Source organism: Phallusia mammillata, chromosome 1, assembly GCF_965637545.1.
Source record: "Phallusia mammillata chromosome 1, kaPhaMamm4.hap1.1, whole genome shotgun sequence".
In the NCBI taxonomy this organism is placed as follows: Eukaryota; Metazoa; Chordata; class Ascidiacea; order Phlebobranchia; family Ascidiidae; genus Phallusia; species Phallusia mammillata.
Window position 1 is genome coordinate 22,999,090 of NC_137252.1, and position 19,923 is coordinate 23,019,012.

At 36.5% G+C, this 19,923-nt stretch overlaps 3 protein-coding genes across 3 annotated transcripts; all 3 read right to left on the minus strand.

Moving 5' to 3' along the window:
* Positions 1-1,612: 1,612 nt before the first annotated feature.
* LOC145223633 (ubiquitin-conjugating enzyme E2 S-like) lies at positions 1,613-3,857 on the minus strand. The gene is made up of 5 exons (XM_080090037.1): positions 3,705-3,857; positions 3,529-3,594; positions 3,026-3,173; positions 2,549-2,739; positions 1,613-2,106 (listed from the first exon to the last, which is right to left on the minus strand). The coding sequence occupies exons 2-5, from the start codon at positions 3,535-3,537 to the stop codon at positions 1,813-1,815; spliced, it is 642 nt and encodes a 213-aa protein (XP_079946163.1). The 5' UTR covers positions 3,538-3,594; positions 3,705-3,857; the 3' UTR covers positions 1,613-1,812.
* Positions 3,858-5,054: 1,197 nt separating this feature from the next.
* LOC145223622 (3-ketoacyl-CoA thiolase, mitochondrial-like) lies at positions 5,055-9,021 on the minus strand. Its single transcript, XM_080090025.1, has 9 exons — positions 8,848-9,021; positions 8,442-8,608; positions 7,856-8,101; positions 6,677-6,824; positions 6,346-6,521; positions 6,033-6,162; positions 5,743-5,813; positions 5,448-5,602; positions 5,055-5,290 (listed from the first exon to the last, which is right to left on the minus strand). The coding sequence occupies exons 1-9, from the start codon at positions 8,861-8,863 to the stop codon at positions 5,206-5,208; spliced, it is 1,194 nt and encodes a 397-aa protein (XP_079946151.1). The 5' UTR covers positions 8,864-9,021; the 3' UTR covers positions 5,055-5,205.
* Positions 9,022-9,373: 352 nt separating this feature from the next.
* LOC145223611 (mRNA cap guanine-N(7) methyltransferase-like) lies at positions 9,374-15,655 on the minus strand. The gene is made up of 9 exons (XM_080090014.1): positions 15,496-15,655; positions 14,785-14,893; positions 13,695-13,813; positions 13,424-13,546; positions 13,134-13,315; positions 12,259-12,423; positions 11,665-11,782; positions 10,116-10,263; positions 9,374-9,825 (listed from the first exon to the last, which is right to left on the minus strand). Exons 1-9 carry the CDS (start codon positions 15,607-15,609, stop codon positions 9,710-9,712), a joined length of 1,194 nt encoding a protein of 397 aa, XP_079946140.1. The 5' UTR covers positions 15,610-15,655; the 3' UTR covers positions 9,374-9,709.
* Positions 15,656-19,923: the final 4,268 nt, after the last annotated feature.

Below are 19,923 nucleotides of genomic sequence, written 5' to 3' on the forward strand. Positions count from 1 at the left end.
TCGTTTTTTAGGGCTCCCTACACACTTGAAAAACTACCATTTGGCCCCGACAATAAAAAAGTTTCACTGCTCTAATGTGTGGTGTAGGCGCGTTAGTGCATCAAGAAAAGAGGTGTACACGAGACGGAGTGTCCGGAGCCGGAATTTGACAATATTTTCCAGACGATAACTGGAGCCGGAGTTTACATTTTTTGGATCAGCCGGAGCCGGAGCCGGAGCCGGAGCCGGAGCCGGAGCCGGAGCCGGACCTGGAGCCGGAGTTCATCTTGCTTACAATATCGTTTTGTTAAAACAGAAATAATACCGCACAAGATCTTATAGATCAGCGGTTCCCAAACTGGGGTCCGCGGTCCTTTAAGGGTCCGTGAGGCAATTTTGGGGGACCGCGAAGCGGTTGAAGTAATTCTATAATCTTATTTGGCGTCAGTTTGTACCACTAAATAAGTTTAAATCAAAGTAGAATTGAGAATCGACTGTCTCCATTGCTAAACAATGGCCTTTATTAAATGACAACTATCAAAAATGCAATTGTTCGCGCACAATCGTAATGATTTTGTCCTGTTTGTGATGTCACATGCTGTCTTTGGATGATTGTTATGCGCAATTTTGCATAACTAGCTGAAATCATGCAATCAACTTTCGTTTTTATGTAATACACATTTAGGTTTAAGGACCGCGAGCCCTCGAAAAAATGGCAGAGACCGTTTTGAAAAAAATATGAAAAAGTTTGGGAACCACTGTTATAGATGGATAGCTGTGTTCCCCTTTTGCCCCTACGTGCCGGCAACCATGGCCGGGGTGGAGTCGGAGTCTTAAAATCAGACTTTATCTGTAGTCTATACACCTCTACTACGGGTCTACGTTAACGGAGCTAGTCAAGTTGGAACCTAAAGGTTAACCATCCATTGGGGTAGGCCCAGTGGTGGGATTCAGCCGGTTCGCACCGGTTCTATAAAACCGTCATACGAAATTTTATGAGATCAGCGAACCGTTTTAGCGCTACTGGTTACTGTCAATGGACTTTTTGTAACAGAACCGGCTGAAAAATATGACTTTTGTGATTGAACCGGCTGACAAAAACTTTGAATCCCACCACTGGGTAGGCCTACTCGAGACCTTAATTGGTGCCTTATATGGGCGTGAATCCATTGCAAATGAGGACTTTTAAAAGAACCGCTTGATAGCACGCAAAAAGAAAAAAGGGGCTTTTAGGGCTAGCTGGCCCAACGCCAAACCATTAAATATACGGAAAACTTCCAACAGCTTATCTTAGACAATGTCGTGTGTCAAAAATAAACACAAAATATTAAACTTATGGACAGTATAGCAACCCCTAAAGAAACAGATAACAGAGAGAAACTTTTTACGGCTGAACAATTGGATGCTTATCATCTTACACACTGCAAATCGCTCGCATGCCCCTCTGCAGTGGAACTAGTTGGGTTGTACTAAATAAAAATCGCCATCTCTGTAAAGCAAAAAGCGATCTAACATCGGATCAACGTGAGAATAACGCACCGAGACGTTGCCCGACCACCGTGAGTAATAATAAAACCTTTTGAAACTTCTCGTTTTGAAATCGTTACCATCAACAAAAATTCTAAATAAAACGTTTAAATTCTGATGTATATTTAAGTCACAACGATTTGAATGATTGTAGTCACAATAGAGTTTTCACGGTCAATCTCTCCAGCAGGAGATTTAACAAATCCAGTTTTGTCTTCTTACCAAGCGCACAATTATAAACAACAGTAAAATGTAAAGCAGTGCAAAAGGAGGGAAAATAGATTGCAGTTTAAGAAAGAAACAAAATCACAATCGTTTTAAACCCCTTTTCTTTTCTTTCTTTTTCTTCTCAAGAAGTTTTTCAGCAGCATGCTTTTTAACTGCTGGACCACCACTTGCTCCTTCCATATGCCTGTGAATTCCGCTGGTGGATGGTTTTTCATCGGGTTTGTTTGTTTTCCCAGTTGATGGTAAGGCATGGATTTCAGTCATCAGCTTGGCACGTGCTTCATAATCTTCATAGTGTTCTAGTAAAAGTCTTCCTGCTTCCTCATTGAGGGCTGATTCTGGGTTTGGGTGGATAAGTAAACACTTGATAGTCTGGAAAAAGAACAATTCCATTAGTCATTCAGTTTCAAATTGTGTGATATGGTTTAGTTCTAACTTTACCCTATTTGTTTGCATGCACCAGGATCTTAGATAGGTTGAAACAGATCAGGTGTCTATCGCATTAAGTCTAACCATAAATGTTTAACGTAGTGAAATTATGTCTAGAGAAACTCAACAAGGCAGGCAGTTTGAGGATTGACTCTGGTAGGCATAACTTAATTGGGCAGTGGCACAGTTGCTAAAAACAAAATTATAATGAATGAGTTATAAATGAGTGTAACTGATGTGGCCCCTTATATCACTGGTGATAACATGAGCATTTGCCTAAACATTAAATAATAAAACATGTCATTTTTTACAGGTGTTTAGGCCATTATATTCGTCGTTAAATGTATGAATGAATGTTCAAGTTAAAGCAAAGAAATAGTAGTACCAGAAGAACATTTCGGATTCCCATTTTTGAGTTCCAATCCTGCTTAAGTGTGTTAACACAAATTTCACCCAATGCACTAACATTGGGATGAAAGATTTTTGTGAGGAAAAAGCCCTTCGGTGGTGATGAGGGAAATTCTTTTGTAAGGCAAATTTTCATTTTGAAGATGCCACCTGCGAAAGGTGTTCCTTCTACAAAGTAATAAAACAATATGTTATTCATTTTTTTTTACTATTCTTATTAATACTTAAATAAACTTTTAAATATTTACAACAGTTATATAAATAAACTGCTTTTAAAAACATTTTGAATGAATTTATTTTACAGTAAGCATCTGATTAACTATAAATAGAGTGCTTAAAAAGTATTGCGACTTTGTTTTATAACAACAGAAAAAAGTGCCAAATACAGAAATCAAAATCGATTTGTTGCATCAAATGTTTTTGTTTTGACTGTTTAATATTATTATACACGTACGAGGCCCTTCTAAAGTAGCATGAATCTCAGACACATCATCTTCGTTCATTGTTATCTGTATTCCCTCAACTGGTTCATTTTTGAGTGATGCAAATTCTTTGTAAACTTGCCTCACAATATGAGGTGAAAGGTTTTCCTGATTTCCATGCTAAGATTAACAAAGTGGTATTAGGAACTGCCAACTTGCAAATATAAAGTTGGCATAGATATTTTGGTTTAAAAGCCTATGTATAATTTATACACTAATATGTTTGGGTACACAAAAACATTTTAGCCAAAGCACATATTTAGTGATAAAACACTGACATATTGCAGTGATTTTGAGATCATATACCTGATCCTTCTTTACAAAAACAAAATTATTATTAAAATGGTACCTTTTTTATGTAAAGGTATGAAGTAATATTGTAATGAGTTTACAAACCTTATTACCATGTGTGATGTTGTATTAAAACAATTTTAATAACATTTTTACAAATATTGGTTAACAAACAGCTTTTTACCATGGACATATTGAAGGCACAAACAAAGATCAATTACAAGATGATGGAAGCAAATCACCAGCCGTTCTGTACATTTATAAACAAACACAGTAGTTAGTAACTTAGTAGTACACTATTTACAAATAATTAAAAACGTGCAAGCTCAAAGTGACATAAAAATTTCTTCCAAATCACACCTTTTTTGTAGTTGTTAACTCTCTACTATTTTGGTTAAAAATAACTCAATTGGGTAGAACAATTTTTCTCATAACGAAATAACGGGTTAACGACTGTTTGAACGTAAATATTTCGTTCCTAAAAAGCCTAAAATACAAAACAAAATATCACAAAAAGCTTCACAACAGGACTAGATTGAATTACTGAATTCAAATGCATTATTAGGGCACAAAATACGTCAAGTATGTCTGAATTAGTCACCCAATTAGCAGTGACATAACAATAACCAGGACATCGTGGTTACTCAACCGTTAAGCAAGTTTGAAAACAGGTCACGTGGTTTGTGCAGTTGACCAATAAACTTGAATACCTTGATTTGCAACGAATGTGCAAAGTTGCGATCGGATCCTTATTCCTTACTCGGTAAAAAGAATCAAATTGTTCAATAAAAATTCTTTGCCAAACGTCCACAACACTACAGTTATCATGCTATTTCGTCAGTTTGACTTCTTGTAAACAATTTAAAATAGGCCTAATTAGCTACCACACTGTTCAGTTTAAATTTTAAAACTTTAACACATATTAATTGTAATGTTTTTCTTGGTACACATATGACGGCGTGCATGGGCGTCCGCAGGAAAAAATACAGGGGAGTGCAAACTATCGTCACATCGCCGTTCGATAAACGGTATTTCAGAAAAAAATACTCATTCTTGCCAATCCCAATGTAGCAGTAGTGTGCAATAAACACAATATCAACTATTACTGTAATATGTGGAAGGAAGGCAAACGATTTTTAACGGAAGTAGGATTTACATACGCGAACCTTATCAGATGTAACAATAGACACAGTGAAGGTATCACATAATGGCTTTTTGACACATCCATCAAGGACGTAATAATATGCTTGTTACCGAGCTATTGTTAAGTCATAATGTTCGATTCATTTAATCTGCTGTAAAACCTCATCCTATTCTGTTACAGTTACAGCTTGTATTGGGTGCGTTTAACGGGTTGGAGACTTACGACGTCTTCAGTTTACGTTCCAGGAATAGTTTTTGTATAACACTGTGTGAATGTTTATTGTGTTTTGTTTTAAGATGCGTATTTTGCGACCGTTTGCGTTTTTCTTTTTTCCAGGGGGGGGGGGGGACGCGCCACCCCCCGCTGCGGACGCCCATGACGGCGTGTGCATCAATTAAATCTCGTGAATCGAAAATATGTTCCAATGAGGATGGACAACAAAACCCGGCTTGGCAGCAACTAACCAGCCACAAGTAAATTGTGTAATTTTCTTCGTATTTGCAGGATATCTGCATATGCACGACGCGTGGATTTTAGCGTGCTGGTTCGTTAAAAATATTCAAACATCCACTAAGTTTTCTTGTACTTGCATATAAACTAGACATACAAGGAAACGTTCAAAACAAAAAATTAGTTTCAAGCAAAGTAGTTGTAGATTGCAAAAGTAAATTGAAATTGGTGGAACAAAATTATACACTTGAAAAAGTGTTTTGGAAACTAAGATGCATTTTCCAGAATGACTGCTATTCCCTGACCACCGCCGATACAAGCTGCACCAACAGCATATTTGAGGTTTCGATTCCTAAAAACATTTTTAGTATTTTATAAAACAAGTTTTGATTGAGCTTGTCTGACTTAAATATTTGTCATAACAATAGCTGAATAAAACGAGACAAGACAAGTGCTTAAGTGCTTGCATGTAACTTAAATGATCAACAATACTGCAAAACATACAGCACCTTAGCTGGTGAGTTAAATGTGCGGTAATTCTGTTTCCAGATGCTCCGAGAGGATGACCCAGAGCTATTGCACCACCACACACATTAGTCTTTTCAGGGTCAAGACCTAGCTCTTTTTCAACAGCCAAATATTGAGGCGCAAAAGCTTCATTTACCTTGAAATAATTTTGACAATGTTGAGTATAAAACTAGTTTTTTAGTTACTTGCGAAAATTCTGTAATAGGCTGCATTAAATTAATATGGCTACAAACACAAACATTGTTACAGTTACAGGGTAATAAAATTGATTCTTACATCACATATATCCATGTCAGCAAGATTTAGATTTGCAGCTGCCAAGGCATTTTTAATAGCTGGTACAGGTCCTGCAAAAAGTAAACACATGGAAGTTAAGATGTTGATTGGTTTGTGACCATAAATGTGTTTTACTTAATTAAAAGTTGGTTATTGTAATTGAAAAAGCATGCTTAATGACTTCATAAAACAATACTATCCTTTCAGAATACAATGGGAGATGAAACAATTCCATTAAAGCTTTTCTTAGGTTGAGAATGACAAAACCCACATATTTTCCCGTCATTTACCAATGCCCATGATGTTTGGGTCACATCCAACAGAGTTGTAAGCTACCAATCTTGCCAATGGCTTGAGGTTGTGCTTTTGACAAGCTTCTTCAGTTGCAATAATCACTGCAGCAGCACCATCACACACTCCCTGTAGAAATTTTAGATTGGTTGCTTTTAGTTGTTTTCTTTATTCAGAAAAAACAAAATGCTATGATTTACAGTGAATTGTCAACATGGGGAAAATGTGTCATAAATTTCCAATGATCAATTTTGTCTGCATATCCATTTTAAATATGCAGCAGTATGGCTCCTATAACATAACATCACTTACACTAGCATTTCCAGCTGAAACAGTTCCATTCTTTTTAAACACGGGAGGAAGTTTAGCAAGTTGCTCCATTGTTACACCTGGTCGAGGATGTTCATCCATACTAACTTCTTTTGGGCCCTTCCGTGATTTTATTGTCATGGTGATCATTTCATCGTTAAACTTTCCACTTTGTTGTGCTAGAAACATGAAATTAACTTTATTACAAAATAGAAAATTTTAAGTGCACAAAACAACACCAGGAAAAAATACATTTAAAAACTAAAACATTTGTAAATGAAACTGTTGATTAGATTAAAGTTTTGACATAAATCCTAATTTGGCCATTACACACCTTCACCCCAGCGTGACTGTGTCTTCAGAGCATAGGCATCTGTGTCTTCTCGAGTTATTCCGTATTTTGTAGCAAGGTTTTCTGCAGTTACACCCATCGGTGTTTTCACATGCATGTCAGTAAGGCCAGCCCACAATCCATCAACCAACTAAATAACAATTAACATTTTAAAAGATCATTTATATGAGATTATTACATTTGCCACAACATGAAAGTAGAATACTAATTTTGTTGTAATTTTACTTGTTGATATAAAAGATTTGCTTAAAATATAAACACCAGTAATCAGTGGCGCAACTAGCGGAAAATTGAGGGGGCAGGCAACGAACTACCAACTTTCCCAAAAACGATTGTATTGCTAAGTGCGTATCATAGATGGGTCGAATGGTCCGACGCGCTTTTCCACTAATAATCTAAAAAAAATGGGTTTCGTCCTTGGATTGTATGGCTCTGAATGCCACGAAAAAGTAACACTTGTAAGTCACAAAGACCATTCACAGACCACGACTTCGCGTGACGTCATAAATGATTCGGTTGATTCGGCCGAATTTATTCAGCAAAACCGCCGAATATTCAGTTTCGGCCGAATCAAAATTTCTTCGATTCGGTATATCACTAGTAATTATCATCACAATACATACCGATGAAGCGATTTACTGCAGTGCCGGCGCCTTGTCCTGTCATTTGAAAGTTATTTTTAGCTTTGATGCGAGCGCTGTACGAGAGCCGTTATACGCAATAACGCAGATAGAAAAGGGACCTGGCATGCCGACGAACCTGCCCCCCTAGTTGCGCCCATGCCAGTAATCCTTTTCACCAGTTTTGCAGCTGCTTAATTTTCAATGCCCCTTAATAGAAAATACACAGTGATGGGTAAGGCTTTTGCAATAGCACTGATTCATCAATTTCCCCTTTCATCATAGATGTAGACAATATTAATAAAACATTTGACAAATTGCATATTATGGTTGTTTTAAAAGATATTTAACCATTTTTGTCTAGTCACTGTAATTTCCACTAACTACCAAAACTAGTCTCAATGCCCCAAACTAATTGGTGATTCACATTAGCTATTATAGAAAACTAACCGAAATATTGTTTTTTTATTAGATGGTACGGCATTTTTAAAAATAAAAGATGTCACAAATGTTTTACCTATTTGGTCCTACTGACAAATACCTTGAGATCTTGTCCAAGTTTGGTTCCAAATCTGGCCCCAAACAACATGTGAGGACCTTGGCTCATGCTTTCAGATCCTCCACATAAAGCCATGGAACCAATGCCAAGTTCCAGTTCCTGTGCACCTGACACTATTGATTGAAATCCAGACCCACAAAGTCGATTCACAGTGAGTGCTGGAACATGCATTGGGATTCCAACTCGCAAAGCTGAGTGACGAGCAATGTATGCAGCATCAATTGAACTCTAAATACCATTTGGTTAAATTATTTTAGTGGAATTGTGGCCACACAACAATAAATTGGTATTTTAAAGGCTTTGCTCTTTACAAAGTTACCACAGCAGTGAAATTAGGTTACATCGACCACGACATCATTGCAGGTAAAGTTTGCACAATCATCCTGAACGAACACTGTTCGCTCCAGGCTAAAGTCAATCATTCTACTTAAATATTCCAACAAAACAAATATTTAATGTAATGACCCTGACAGCTTAACTGGAAACTAAATTAGAAAGCAAAAATATACTGATACATTATATAATATAATTTCACAGATTGTTCAAAATTATAGAAAAAATCGTTAACCTGCATAACATTTCCTATAAATACAGAATCTATGCTTTCAGGGGAAATCTTTGCAGCATCCAATGCAGCTTTGTTGGCAATTTCCTGAAGGTCTGTAGCTGAGTGGTCTTTAAGAAATCCACCGTATGTTCCAAATGGAGTACGCTTTGCCGAAACAATAAAAATACCTGAAAAACATATTTGTTATAATTATAACAAAAACGTCATTATATAAATCAATGGGCTATAGTTATTTAACTGACTTACATATGTTCTAGAAGCGTGTTTCTCCAATACAAAGCATTAAACAAAATTTGGTTTAACATTTTGTGAAAAAAGCTAAACAACGCCATGTACATAATTTACCAACAATTTAAAAACCTTCGCTTTTCCAAATTTTAATCCACTTTTATCTGAAAAACCTCACCTTTTCTTAACGCCATGGTTCCAAAATAACAAAAACTAAACCCGGAATGAATGTGTACTGGATTTCAAACTTTTCGACCTCCCAGTCTCAACTACGATGTGGAAATTTTAAACGTACCTTATCTCATTCCTTGAAACACAGGATGCTTACACAAAAACTTTATACGTTGTGAAAATAAGACAGAAAAGGGGAAAACACCGAAAACAGAACAGTGTCCAAGTCCAAAGGTCATGTTTCTCAAGGTTGCTTGGGGCAGCGAGCAAAGGTTAGTTTGATGCATTTCTTGTCCAAAAGTTTTTATGTTATTGTCAGTGGTTTTTTAACAAAAACAAGTGTTTGACTAAACTACCAACTGCTGCTAACAGTCAAAGTGGTAAATTAATGTTCTGAAATTACCATATATAGGAGTTGAGTGCCTTGACACAACTTAATACTGGAGATTGGGCACTGGTGTACGAGGAACCAAAACTAACTTCCCCTCGTTTGTTACTATTCCAATAAACAAGCAACAGGATAGTAGAATAACTTTGGTTGTTACAATTTTATTCCAGTGCAAAGCAAATGAGGCAATAAACTCAAAACTAAAAATGTGAATTTTCAAAAAACAAGCACATTATTATTTTTTTAAGAAGGTAATAGTATTTTAATTATTTTCTGTATTTGGGAAAACAAACAGAACAAGGCAATTTAAATAACCACACAAAACTTCCAGTCTTAATAATTTGTCCTTTCCATAAAAAAGTACAACAATGTTGAAACAAAGATGTCTCAAAATGTTTTTTCCAGAAGAAAATTCGGTTTTACAAAGGGCATGGTGTTTTTGTAGTGAACATAGTTTTGTGAACAATTTTAACTTGAATTTTCAAATAATAACTAGAGGAATCTTTTCTTCTGCATCATTTGTTTCTTCTTTAGTTCTTTCAGGGGAACTTCGAGACACATTTGAGTCTTTTATGAAAGCATAAACGACATATATGCCTAAAAGAATAAATTATGGGAATGTTACTTGACTAAAACATCAGACAATATTTACAAAATCTTGAGTAATGGCCACAAACACAAACTTAGATGTTGCCTTTACCATGCTAGCCTGATCAAACTTCCAATAAAATTAAAATTACAAAGAAAAAAGGCAAACAGCAACACAGTGCAGTTTTGAAGTAATGACAACATATTGACCACAGGCCAAGTACTAAAATCAAAAAGACCTACTAATCTCTTCGTAGTGTTTAACAAATATCAACTTAAAAACTGCACAAAACACTTACTGGCTGCTTCCCATTCGGTTTTGGATAATGTTGCAACTCTAGGTTCACTTCTGGGGTGTTTTGAAATAATCCGATCAATTTCTTTTTTAGCATGATCATAGTCAGACCTAATTGAACTATTAAGTGGTCCAGAAACAGAAGGATATTCCTGAAAAGTAAGGCAGGAGATTCATTTAAGGAAGTCTCATCAAGCAGGTTTTGTTTTAATTTTGGTCAGTTGTCATTATTACAATAGTTCTACCAGGCAAGAGCATTATGGAGCTAACATTTTTTTTGCTCACCAAATCACATTGACAAAAATATATTTAGAAACGACAGGCTTGCTACATCAACACCAAACTAACAACTTTTGCAGTTACACAGCACATATTACAATGATTAATACCCCTGGGTATCAAACCACTTTTTCCAACCAATTAACAAAATCATTTCTTTCAGAATGGTATACACCACAAATGGCCAACTTGTCACTTAATAGGATTGACAAAAAATTCTTGATAAAATGTGATTGACTAGTCAGCAAAAAGGCTAAAACCAAGCCATACCGCATTTTTTTAAACATTTAATCATGTAAGTTCCAATTTATTGTTTCAGTTTAAAATTTGGATGCAATTGGCCAGTCAGACTAGACCAGGGGTCACCAACCTTATTAAGGTCACGGGCTACCATATGATCACCAAATGGCTCGCGGGCACCAGGTTAAAACACAAGTAACAGTAGTGTCAAATTTTTTAATGCACGATGTTTTGTTTCAGGGAAGGCGACCCATAATTAAGCAGTAGCCAAAGCAGAGTTGATTGTGATCCACTGTCTATTTGTCTTAGCACAACACTTTGTTTAACGATGCTCTTTATTGCCGCGCGTATGATGTAACAGTCAATTGTTTTCATTGTGACTATGGTTAAAACACATTCTTTAGAACAGGGGTGGGCAACCTGCGGCCCTTCATTAAAGCTTGTGTGGCCCGCAGAGACGCTTGGATTTCACAAGTACTGGCAAACGAGTCCAATTATTACATATTTTTCAGCTGATTAATGCGCCTGATGCTAGTTTTCTGTGATCTGGCAAAATGTGCTTAGAATCAAATACGAATTATACTTGTAGTTAAGCATATTTGGTAAGAAACAAAGCAAAATCACTTTGTGTGATGCACATGTGCGGCCCTCGATCCAATTTTGACATTTATAATTGGCCCTACAGTAACAAAGGTTGCCCACCCCTGCTTTAGAAGTTACTATGGGCGCAGCACCATTTGCAACAAATTAGGCAACTTGCTTTTTTAGAATATGTGCCGCGGGCGACCAATGAAGGGCCGACGGGCGATTTGGTGCCCGCGGGCATAGGGTTGGTGACCCCTGGACTAGACGATTGCCCAGTTAAACACAATTGACATGTTGGCCACATATGGTATACACTGAACTAAGGTATAGAGTAGACATGAACAACAGACACCATCCAAATTCGGAACTTCACTTTTACTTAACTAGATAAGATAATCAACTAAATGAACTACACAGACTCCACAAAAATAATAGTTAAGTATTAAAACCTCCAAAGCTTTCATTCGCCGGATGAGTTTGAAGTTCTCATTATCATTGCAGTTTTCATCAAAAAACTCTGCAAAAGTTTTCCATTCAACTAGATGCATTCCATATTTTTGACACAGCCTGTTGAGAAAAGTACTAATGCACATAATGGCAAATGTAATGCTATAAAATATTTAATTTGCAAATAGTTTAGATTGTGAAACTGCATGAAAAAAAATTCATTCATTTCATAATAATGCCAAAGCTCCTTACATTGTCTAAACATATTCCGAAAATAAGTGTAAAAAATATATATTTCCCATGTGGTTGTATTTGTTATTTTTTTATAAACCACTTTGTTGGTTAAAGAAACCTAAAACTCTGGCAACAGTGTTAACACAAGCTATCAAATAATATGAGTTTCAATGAATAGGAAAAGCTATATGTAAAAACACAGTAAAGTTTTCAGAATAATTTTATCCCTGTTTAGAAATACTGTGCTGAATGAAATTAATAATTTTTACAGTAGCTTCAAATTCACACGTTACAAGTTTGTATCACAAAATTATATAAGCATTAAATCATAACGACTTTCTATTGTTTAAAAAAGGTCCTACTGGACTAAATTCTTCTTTTTAAGTAAGAATTCTGGGCAATCAACAACATCGTCCAGTTGGAACTGGTATTGACAACCAAAATCGGGAAAAGAGTCTTTTGACTGAAATCTAACACTGTAAACGTCATTGCCAAACTTCATATCTTCTGCAGAATGCAACTTGTTTCTATGGATTAAAAAGCAAACTATTTTTTAGTGGATGGAGAAAGGGAAGGGAATATTTTATACTTCTTAAGTATGTGTAAAATCAGTTTTTGTTTGCTTATTGGGTAAATGCAAAACTTTCGCAAAAACATTTGTAGCAAACCCAAAACCTGATTACAAAATATGTGGATAGGGTAACCTTTTTTCTTAACCTTTGAAACATATGAATCAGTACATTTGAAACCATTGTATGTGGTCTGGTGTTTTATTGAATGTAAACTTAAAAGTAATGAACAGAATAGATTCATAGTTTTCCAGTAATGCTAAGACAAAAAAATGTAATTTTTTTATTATGTCCTAATCAGCAATAATAACATAAACTTTCCAACTCTGTAAACCAGTGGTTCTCAAACTTTTTTTGTTGCGACGCCCCTGGAGTTTTTCTGAACTTGCGACGCACCAGCAAATAAAAGTTAATGAGGAAACTTATTATTAAAGTTGTGTTTATTGATATGACAACAAAAAGCCACGAAACGAAACTATTCTGCGACGCCCTTGGAAAATTGAAACGACGCACCAGGGCGTCGCGACGCACAGTTTGAGAACCACTGCTGTAAACTAATAAAAAGCTTACAGAGTCAAAGCTGTTACATTGACATTGTACTGACATTATACGTTTTGATTAGATTTTTTTGAATGATCAGACTGATAATTAATTACTTATATACCCACACCAGTTTCTTTGCATTTACAGTTGTTCCAATGAAGTACCCTCCTTCTTGTAGGGATTCACACGCATTTCGAACCATTTTCTCTGCCTGGGTTTCACTTTCGAATGTGTAATGTATTACAAACTGGCAACTGGTGATGTCAATTTTGGTTTCAGGATTGGAAAACATCTCTTTTAAGCTTTCCTGGCAAAAAAGTACTAAATTCTTATATTTTATTTAACGGGTTGTCAAGTTTTAAGAAGTTTAAAATAAAATACCAAATGTTCTGAAGAAGCAATTAAAGTAAGTTACCTTGCCTGAGTCAGCCACCAAAAACTCTGCATCGAAAACTTGATTGTTTCTTGATTTCTTTTTTAATAAGTCATACCTTTCTTTGCATTGAGTTATTGAGGTTGCAGCTATGTCTGTACAAATCTGTTCATGAAAAAGCAAATTTTTAAACACCATTTTTATTAACTGTGGTGTTGCTTTCATGGTAGGCTTGATGTAGAATTAGTGAACAATTTTCAATCCCCTAAAATACTGTTTTAGTTTTTGTCAAATGAACCAAAGTAAGTCATACAATTTTTCTGATGTTTCCTTTATTCCATTTCAGTAGATCCCCTCCCTTTCCACATCCAAGATCAAGTATTGTGGGTTTATGCTTCCAATTTCCTGATCTTAGTTTGTCAAGGTATTTTTCTGTGGAGTAACAAAAATCAAGATGTAAAAATTACTTCATGCAAATTTACACATGCGTTTAAAATGTTTTGAGAGGTAACTTAGTTACATCAATTAATATTTGACCATGCAACCTGTTATTGATGTTACACAATCTGACAAGAAACTAGCCTCTGTATTTGTTTTCTTAAAACTTAGATGTCTGTTCTTAGGTCATTTGCAAAGCAATCTTGCCAAAAACAGGAAGTGTTCATGTATGGCAGGGGCGGGCAACTTCTCCAGTCGGCGGGCCTGATATGGGAAAATGAAGTACTTGGCGGGCCGGATTCCTGAATCGATATATTAATCGCGTATTTATCCAGTGATTTAAAACGGATTTTTGACCACCTAAACTAAATACAATCAAGAACGTCGCAATTACAATACAGTCCAAACAATCTAACTGATATAACATAAAATTATTCACCACAGCAAATTTAATGCATACACCACAGACTTAGATACTGCTGAAACACTAACTAGGCTACACGTGTGGAAAGAAAGAAAACCAAGAAATCAGGCCAAACACAAGGTTGGCAGTTATGTCGTAACAATGGATGTATGGTGCGATGGTTACAACGGCGGGAAAGTTTTTTGCTAATGGGGAGCGTTACTGTCCGTTACAACTATAATTTGACGGAGTAAGCAAGTAGTAGGGGATTGCGGCAGAATGTGGCTGCGGGCCACATTATCATGCAAGACCAGAAACTGTCTGCGGGCCGCTCAAAATCCCGTCGCGGGCCGGATCCGGCCCGCGGGCCGTATGTTGCCCACCCCTGATGTATGGTAAGGTTGAAATTCTTATATTTTAAACCTGTCATCTTTAATACAAATTCACCTAATGTTTGAAACATTGTTGTCTCCACTAAGAAATTCATAACCTAAGCTTTTTATTTGACATTACGGCCCTAAATGGTAAGAGTTGTTTGTATATTTTCTGGGCAATACTTTACTTATTAGGACAGACTTGGTCCAGTTATTAAAGTTCCTCATGTAGTAGATTTTACTGTTTCTTCGAACAGCACAACTGGTGTTTTCTCTTTTGTTGTAATGTTCTGCCACCTAAATTGGAAAACAAAATGATAATTTTTTTGATAATCTTAAGTGAAAAGTGTTGCTAATTAAAGTGGAAATCATAAGGCCATAAACATGCCTCTCCACTCCAACCCAACAAGAAGTAAGTAATTGCCAATACTTTCCTAAAAAATGGATTTTTGTTGCTGTTGCAACTGGTTTATCTGCTTACCTACAATTAAGGCTTGTTGTTTTAGATAAACTATCGTTATCCCTTTATACCAGGGGTGGGCAACCTGCGGCCCTTGATTCAAAGTTGTGCGGCCTGTGGAGACGCTTGAATTTGAAATGTACTTACAAACGAGTCCAACTATTATATATTTTTGAGCAGATTAATGCACCCATGCTATTTTTTCTAACCTGGCAATATGTGGCTAGAATTAAATGCGAATTTTACTTGTAGTTAAGCATATTTGGTAAGCAAGGAAGTAAAATCACCTTGTGTTATACACAGGTGCGGCCGCAAGCTAATTTTGGCTTTTGTTTTTGGCCCCACAGTAACAAAGGTGCCCACCCCTGCTTTATACCATATCATAGAACCACAATGACTTTTCATGCACAAATAAAGCATGTACTAGATGAAAACTTACAACTGCTGCATGTTGGTTTGTTCGCTGAGTCTTTTTGTAATGCTCATCTTCATATTTTGAATCAAAATGTCGCTTTCTTCCAGAAAAGTGTGAGGATTCATTAGAATTGCTCATTTTTAAGCCTACAACAAAAAATGAATGTAGTGCCTCAAAAGTCAGAATTACTTTGACATAAAAATAAACAATTGTTATAGCGTTGTTCAATGTAGCTTTAAATTCACTTGAAAAATTAGCTTGCAGCAAACAAATCCAAAAAATGTAAACAGGTGAACTAAAAAAGTTTCAAAATTACTGAATAAGGTCAACATGGGTTGTCATTTAAATATTGGTTTTGTTTAGACAAATAGTGTGGGGGGATTAAGCCTGCCAAACCCTAGTTCTGTCACAATAACGTTTTGTTTGATTTAAAAAAATACACCTTGCCTTTCCCTCATTGAACATTAAGAAGTTCTACGTTTGGGAAAAAACCCTTAATGTTTGTTTTCTATGTTTTAGAATTTCAAAAAAACTTTGCTGCAGGCAGGTATCGACGATATAGGTAGCAAAAATCATGTTTGTTGACATATAAATGACAACTACTAAGCTTAGTGGTCTCTGGTTCAACACACCAGACGTAGTTCACATATATCTGTTAATAAATCTTACAGATACTTCCCGTTCGGATGTCGCCACTAGGGCTTTTTTAAGATGATAAATCTTCCAAATGAGTCTCTAGGCCGTCGTTTGCATTCTCCTGGTAATCGCCTCAACCATATTTTATCACGGTAATGCGTTTATATAATGTATCCTTCTTTTGTTGTTTTTTCTTTGTGTGTTTGATAACATTAAAACTTTTAGACGATTTTGACAAATACCGGATCATTGCTGCAAGAAAAGTATTCTACTTTTATCTCTGATCGACACAAACTATAAACCGATATCGTCCAAGCTCCTAAGCTTGTCAAAAGATTCTGAAATCTTCAGCACAATGCATGGTGTATTGCAGGGGTCGGCAACCTTTTTTGTATTGCGGACCGTTTTTGTAGCTAAAATTTTATCGCGGACCAGTCTTCAAAAAACTACAAATATTTAGCAATAAAAACGCTTAAATTAGTTTATCATCCCCGGGATACATTGGCAAAATGTTTTATAGCATTTATCTTGAAAAATTATACGGTCCGGTAGCAAACTCCTCGCGGACCGGTACCGGGCCGCGGACCGGCGGTTGCCGACCACTGGTGTATTGCACTTCGGGTCGTTTATTAATTTGTAGCATAACACAACCTATTTGACTTGGTTGTGCACTTGAAAAGCTGACAAGTGCAAATGAGCTGTTTTAGTAAAAACTGCTTTAATACTTGCACAATTTATCGTAATTACCGTATTTTACGGACCATGAGGCGCAATTTAAATCCTTTTTTTTCCTCATAAATTGATCGTGCGCCTTATAAGCCGGTGCGCCTAATGTATGGATCAAGTAGTGCTTTGTTGCCTACACTCAAAACCAGTACGGATACTATGATTATTATAATGAGCTTTATACGGTAACCCATACTCTTTAAAATACGTTGCGTTCTATAGCCCGGTGCGCCTTATGTATGAACAAAAAACTAATCAAAGCAATTTATTGACAGTGCGCCTTATAATCGGGTGCGCTTTATGGTCCGTAAAATACGGTACCTTTAAAAAGTGGGCAAATTTGTTTTACGTATGTGCGAAAGTTTAGCGTCAAATAAACTTCGAGGGGTATTCGAATTGTTTTAAAAAAACGAATTAATTTTACCGTCAAAATTTTATCGCACAGGAAAAATGATAAAAAGAAGGATAAGAGCCTATGACGTAAATCGTCCACGTACCCGCGACAACCAGCTAATAAATAATGAATTTTAATAACCACGACAAGTATCGCTTTGCTTCGTGTAACACATTGTTCGCAAACACATAATTTTGTGTTAACAATGAGCAAAACTATTGTAAATACATCACCTAGAATTAAGAACCTGGTTCGTTGCAGAATATTGCCATTTTGTTCTTATGTAACAAATGTAACATTTGCGGAATGTTTTTCAAGAATAACATCGTATTTTTGACATATTTACGCAAGTTAGGTAAAAGACATGCAAAAGCGGTTTAATTCGTCATGCCAATAAAAGTGAAAACTTGCAATACTAGTGTTTAAAATTTTCCACCAACATGGATCTTCGTCAAGTTTTATTTCTGATGTGCGTTGGTTTGGTGGCTTCCAATAGTTTTGAGGAGAACAATATAAGTTATGAGTACGATACTAGTGGAAGTAAAATAACTTGGTACGAGGCTTACAAAGGGTGTGCTGATGCAAGTAAGTATAGGTCTCGTACTTTTATTTTGGCAAAATAGTTGCCGCACGGGACACAGTTGCCAAAATGTTATTTGATCGCAGTAGGCTACTGATAAGGTTAAACGCCACGGATCTTTGTCAAGTTGTGCTCGGAAAGATTTGTGTATTAAATACAACTTTCACTTTAATGTAACATTGTGCTGCGTTTGCTCAGTTGAGGTTTTATTGTAGATTTGATTATGACCGAATTTCATGATGATGTTGACTGGGATAATATCAAGTCGAATTTACCCAACGAAGAAGTGTGGTTGGGGTTGGTATTTTTTGGTGAAGATGGTTGGTGGAGTTCCGGACGAATTTATGGGGGCGGTAAGTTAAATATTGTTGAAATCAACGACAGGACACATGCCTTAACAGCCCATGGTTTTGTCGGTGTCCTTTGCTGTTTACGTAACTGTTCATCAATGGAAATGTGATGTCACAATGCAAATGATTTTGACTTTAACTTGGGTTCGGATTAAGGAGCTATTCCCCTGTCTAATTTTAAAAATTGCTCGTTTCAGGTACCGGTGGTGAGTTAAATTTACCAGTTGCAAGCTTATTAATTTTAGATACAACCAGCAACGACCTATGGAAAGGAGAAAAACCTGATGGAAAAACATTTAATGTTCCTGAATGCGTAAGAGTGGAAAATGGTGGACAAAAACGATGGGAATTAAAAGATTGCGAAAATAATGAAGCTTACCAGTTTTGCCAAGGCAAAAGAATTGTTCTCAGTAGGTATTAATGCATAGTTTGTGCACAAAATAAAACTAAGCACCAATAGCTTTAAATTCGAAAACTTTTTTCATTCAGGTGAACCTTTTTTGGCTGGATCCTCTCATGTAGTTATTTCAACTGAGAAAAAATCTTTTTCTGAAGCTGAAAATTTTTGTTCGAATTTTGGTTACTCCTTGGCTACCATTAAAGACTCCAGCACTAACGAGGACATTTACGACAAGCTCAATGAGTTTACAGGTTTTGCTTTGTTTTATTTTTAGGTTGTAAACGTGAGCTCTTCAGTTACCCACATCACCAGCAATTAGTTGTGCCAACTCTTACCTAATCTATATGTTTACCCCAAACAACCAATTATGTATTTGTCACACATGACCAAAATAGCCTGTCCATACCAAGGTACGCACTGTGATATTGGCCATCGTGACCAACAGCAAAAGTTACATAAAGTTTGCTTGAAACAGACCTCGGGAAACGATACTTTTCTCTTTCTCTCGCAGATGATGCAACAAACAAATATTACATTGGTCTTCAAATTTCGGGCGGTTCGTTATCTGATATCAGCTGGTCAGATGGTTCCGATCTTGCTACTATAGGTTTCAACGCGTTGAAGGATTTGCCATCTGATGGCGGGGATCCTTGCGTTAAAATCGAGAGAACGCTTGCTTCGCACGAGAGCTGGGAAAAAACTGGGTGTTCCGATTTGTATGGAAGCATTTGCATGGGAGAAGCAGGTAACTTAAAAAATAAGAGCTAGTATTTGCTTTTCGATATCACTGCAGATTAGGCTACTGCTCGGTCCAAACTTTTTGATAACACAGTAGATAAACCAGTTTTTGCCGTTTAATTCGGTGTTTGTTGTAATGCGCTTTGCTTTGTCGTAATGTACAGAAGTTAGTGTATGCCGTAAATATTTTTGAGAAAATGATTTCAACAAGAGTGAGTGTCAATTCGTTTGCCTGACTTATTCGACTAGTTCAGTGGTTCTCAAATTGTGGTTCGCGTACCACTATAGTGGTAAGCCAGGACTTTTCAGGTGCTACGCCAGTAGCTTTCTGTGATCCCTAATTAAAGTCCGACTAAAAATTGCACCTTAATTTGCACCCAATGGGCTAGAGCAGCGGTTCTCAAACTGGGGTCCGCGGTCCTTTGGGGGTCCGTGAGGCAATTTTTGGGGGAACGCGAAAAGGTTGTAGTACTTCTACAATCTTATTTGGCGTCAGTTTGTGCCACTGAACAGTTTAACTTTAAATCAAAGTAGAATTGAGAATCGACTGTCTTCATTGTTAAAAACAAGGGTCTTTATTGCATGACAACTAACAGAAATGCACTTGTTCGCGCACAATGGTAATGTT

Excerpts from the sequence above, each read along its gene's own strand:
- LOC145223633 (XM_080090037.1), bottom strand. Across the intron at positions 2,740-3,025 it reads TGCTACTTTAGAAGGGCCTC|AAGGAACACCTTTCGCAGGT; the intron begins GTACGTGTATAA and ends ATTACTTTGTAG. Across the intron at positions 2,107-2,548 it reads GAATCCGAAATGTTCTTCTG|ACTATCAAGTGTTTACTTAT; the intron begins GTACTACTATTT and ends TTCTTTTTCCAG.
- LOC145223622 (XM_080090025.1), bottom strand. Across the intron at positions 6,163-6,345 it reads TTTCAGCTGGAAATGCTAGT|GGAGTGTGTGATGGTGCTGC; the intron begins GTAAGTGATGTT and ends AAATTTCTACAG. Across the intron at positions 5,603-5,742 it reads CTGACATGGATATATGTGAT|GTAAATGAAGCTTTTGCGCC; the intron begins GTAAGAATCAAT and ends AATTATTTCAAG.
- LOC145223611 (XM_080090014.1), bottom strand. The coding sequence starts at position 15,609 with ATGAGCAATTCTAATGAATCCTCACACTTTTCTGGAAGAAAGCGACAT. Across the intron at positions 12,424-13,133 it reads GTAAATGCAAAGAAACTGGT|AAACAAGTTGCATTCTGCAG; the intron begins GTGGGTATATAA and ends TTTAATCCATAG. Across the intron at positions 11,783-12,258 it reads AAAAAGAAGAATTTAGTCCA|GCTGTGTCAAAAATATGGAA; the intron begins GTAGGACCTTTT and ends TTTTCTCAACAG.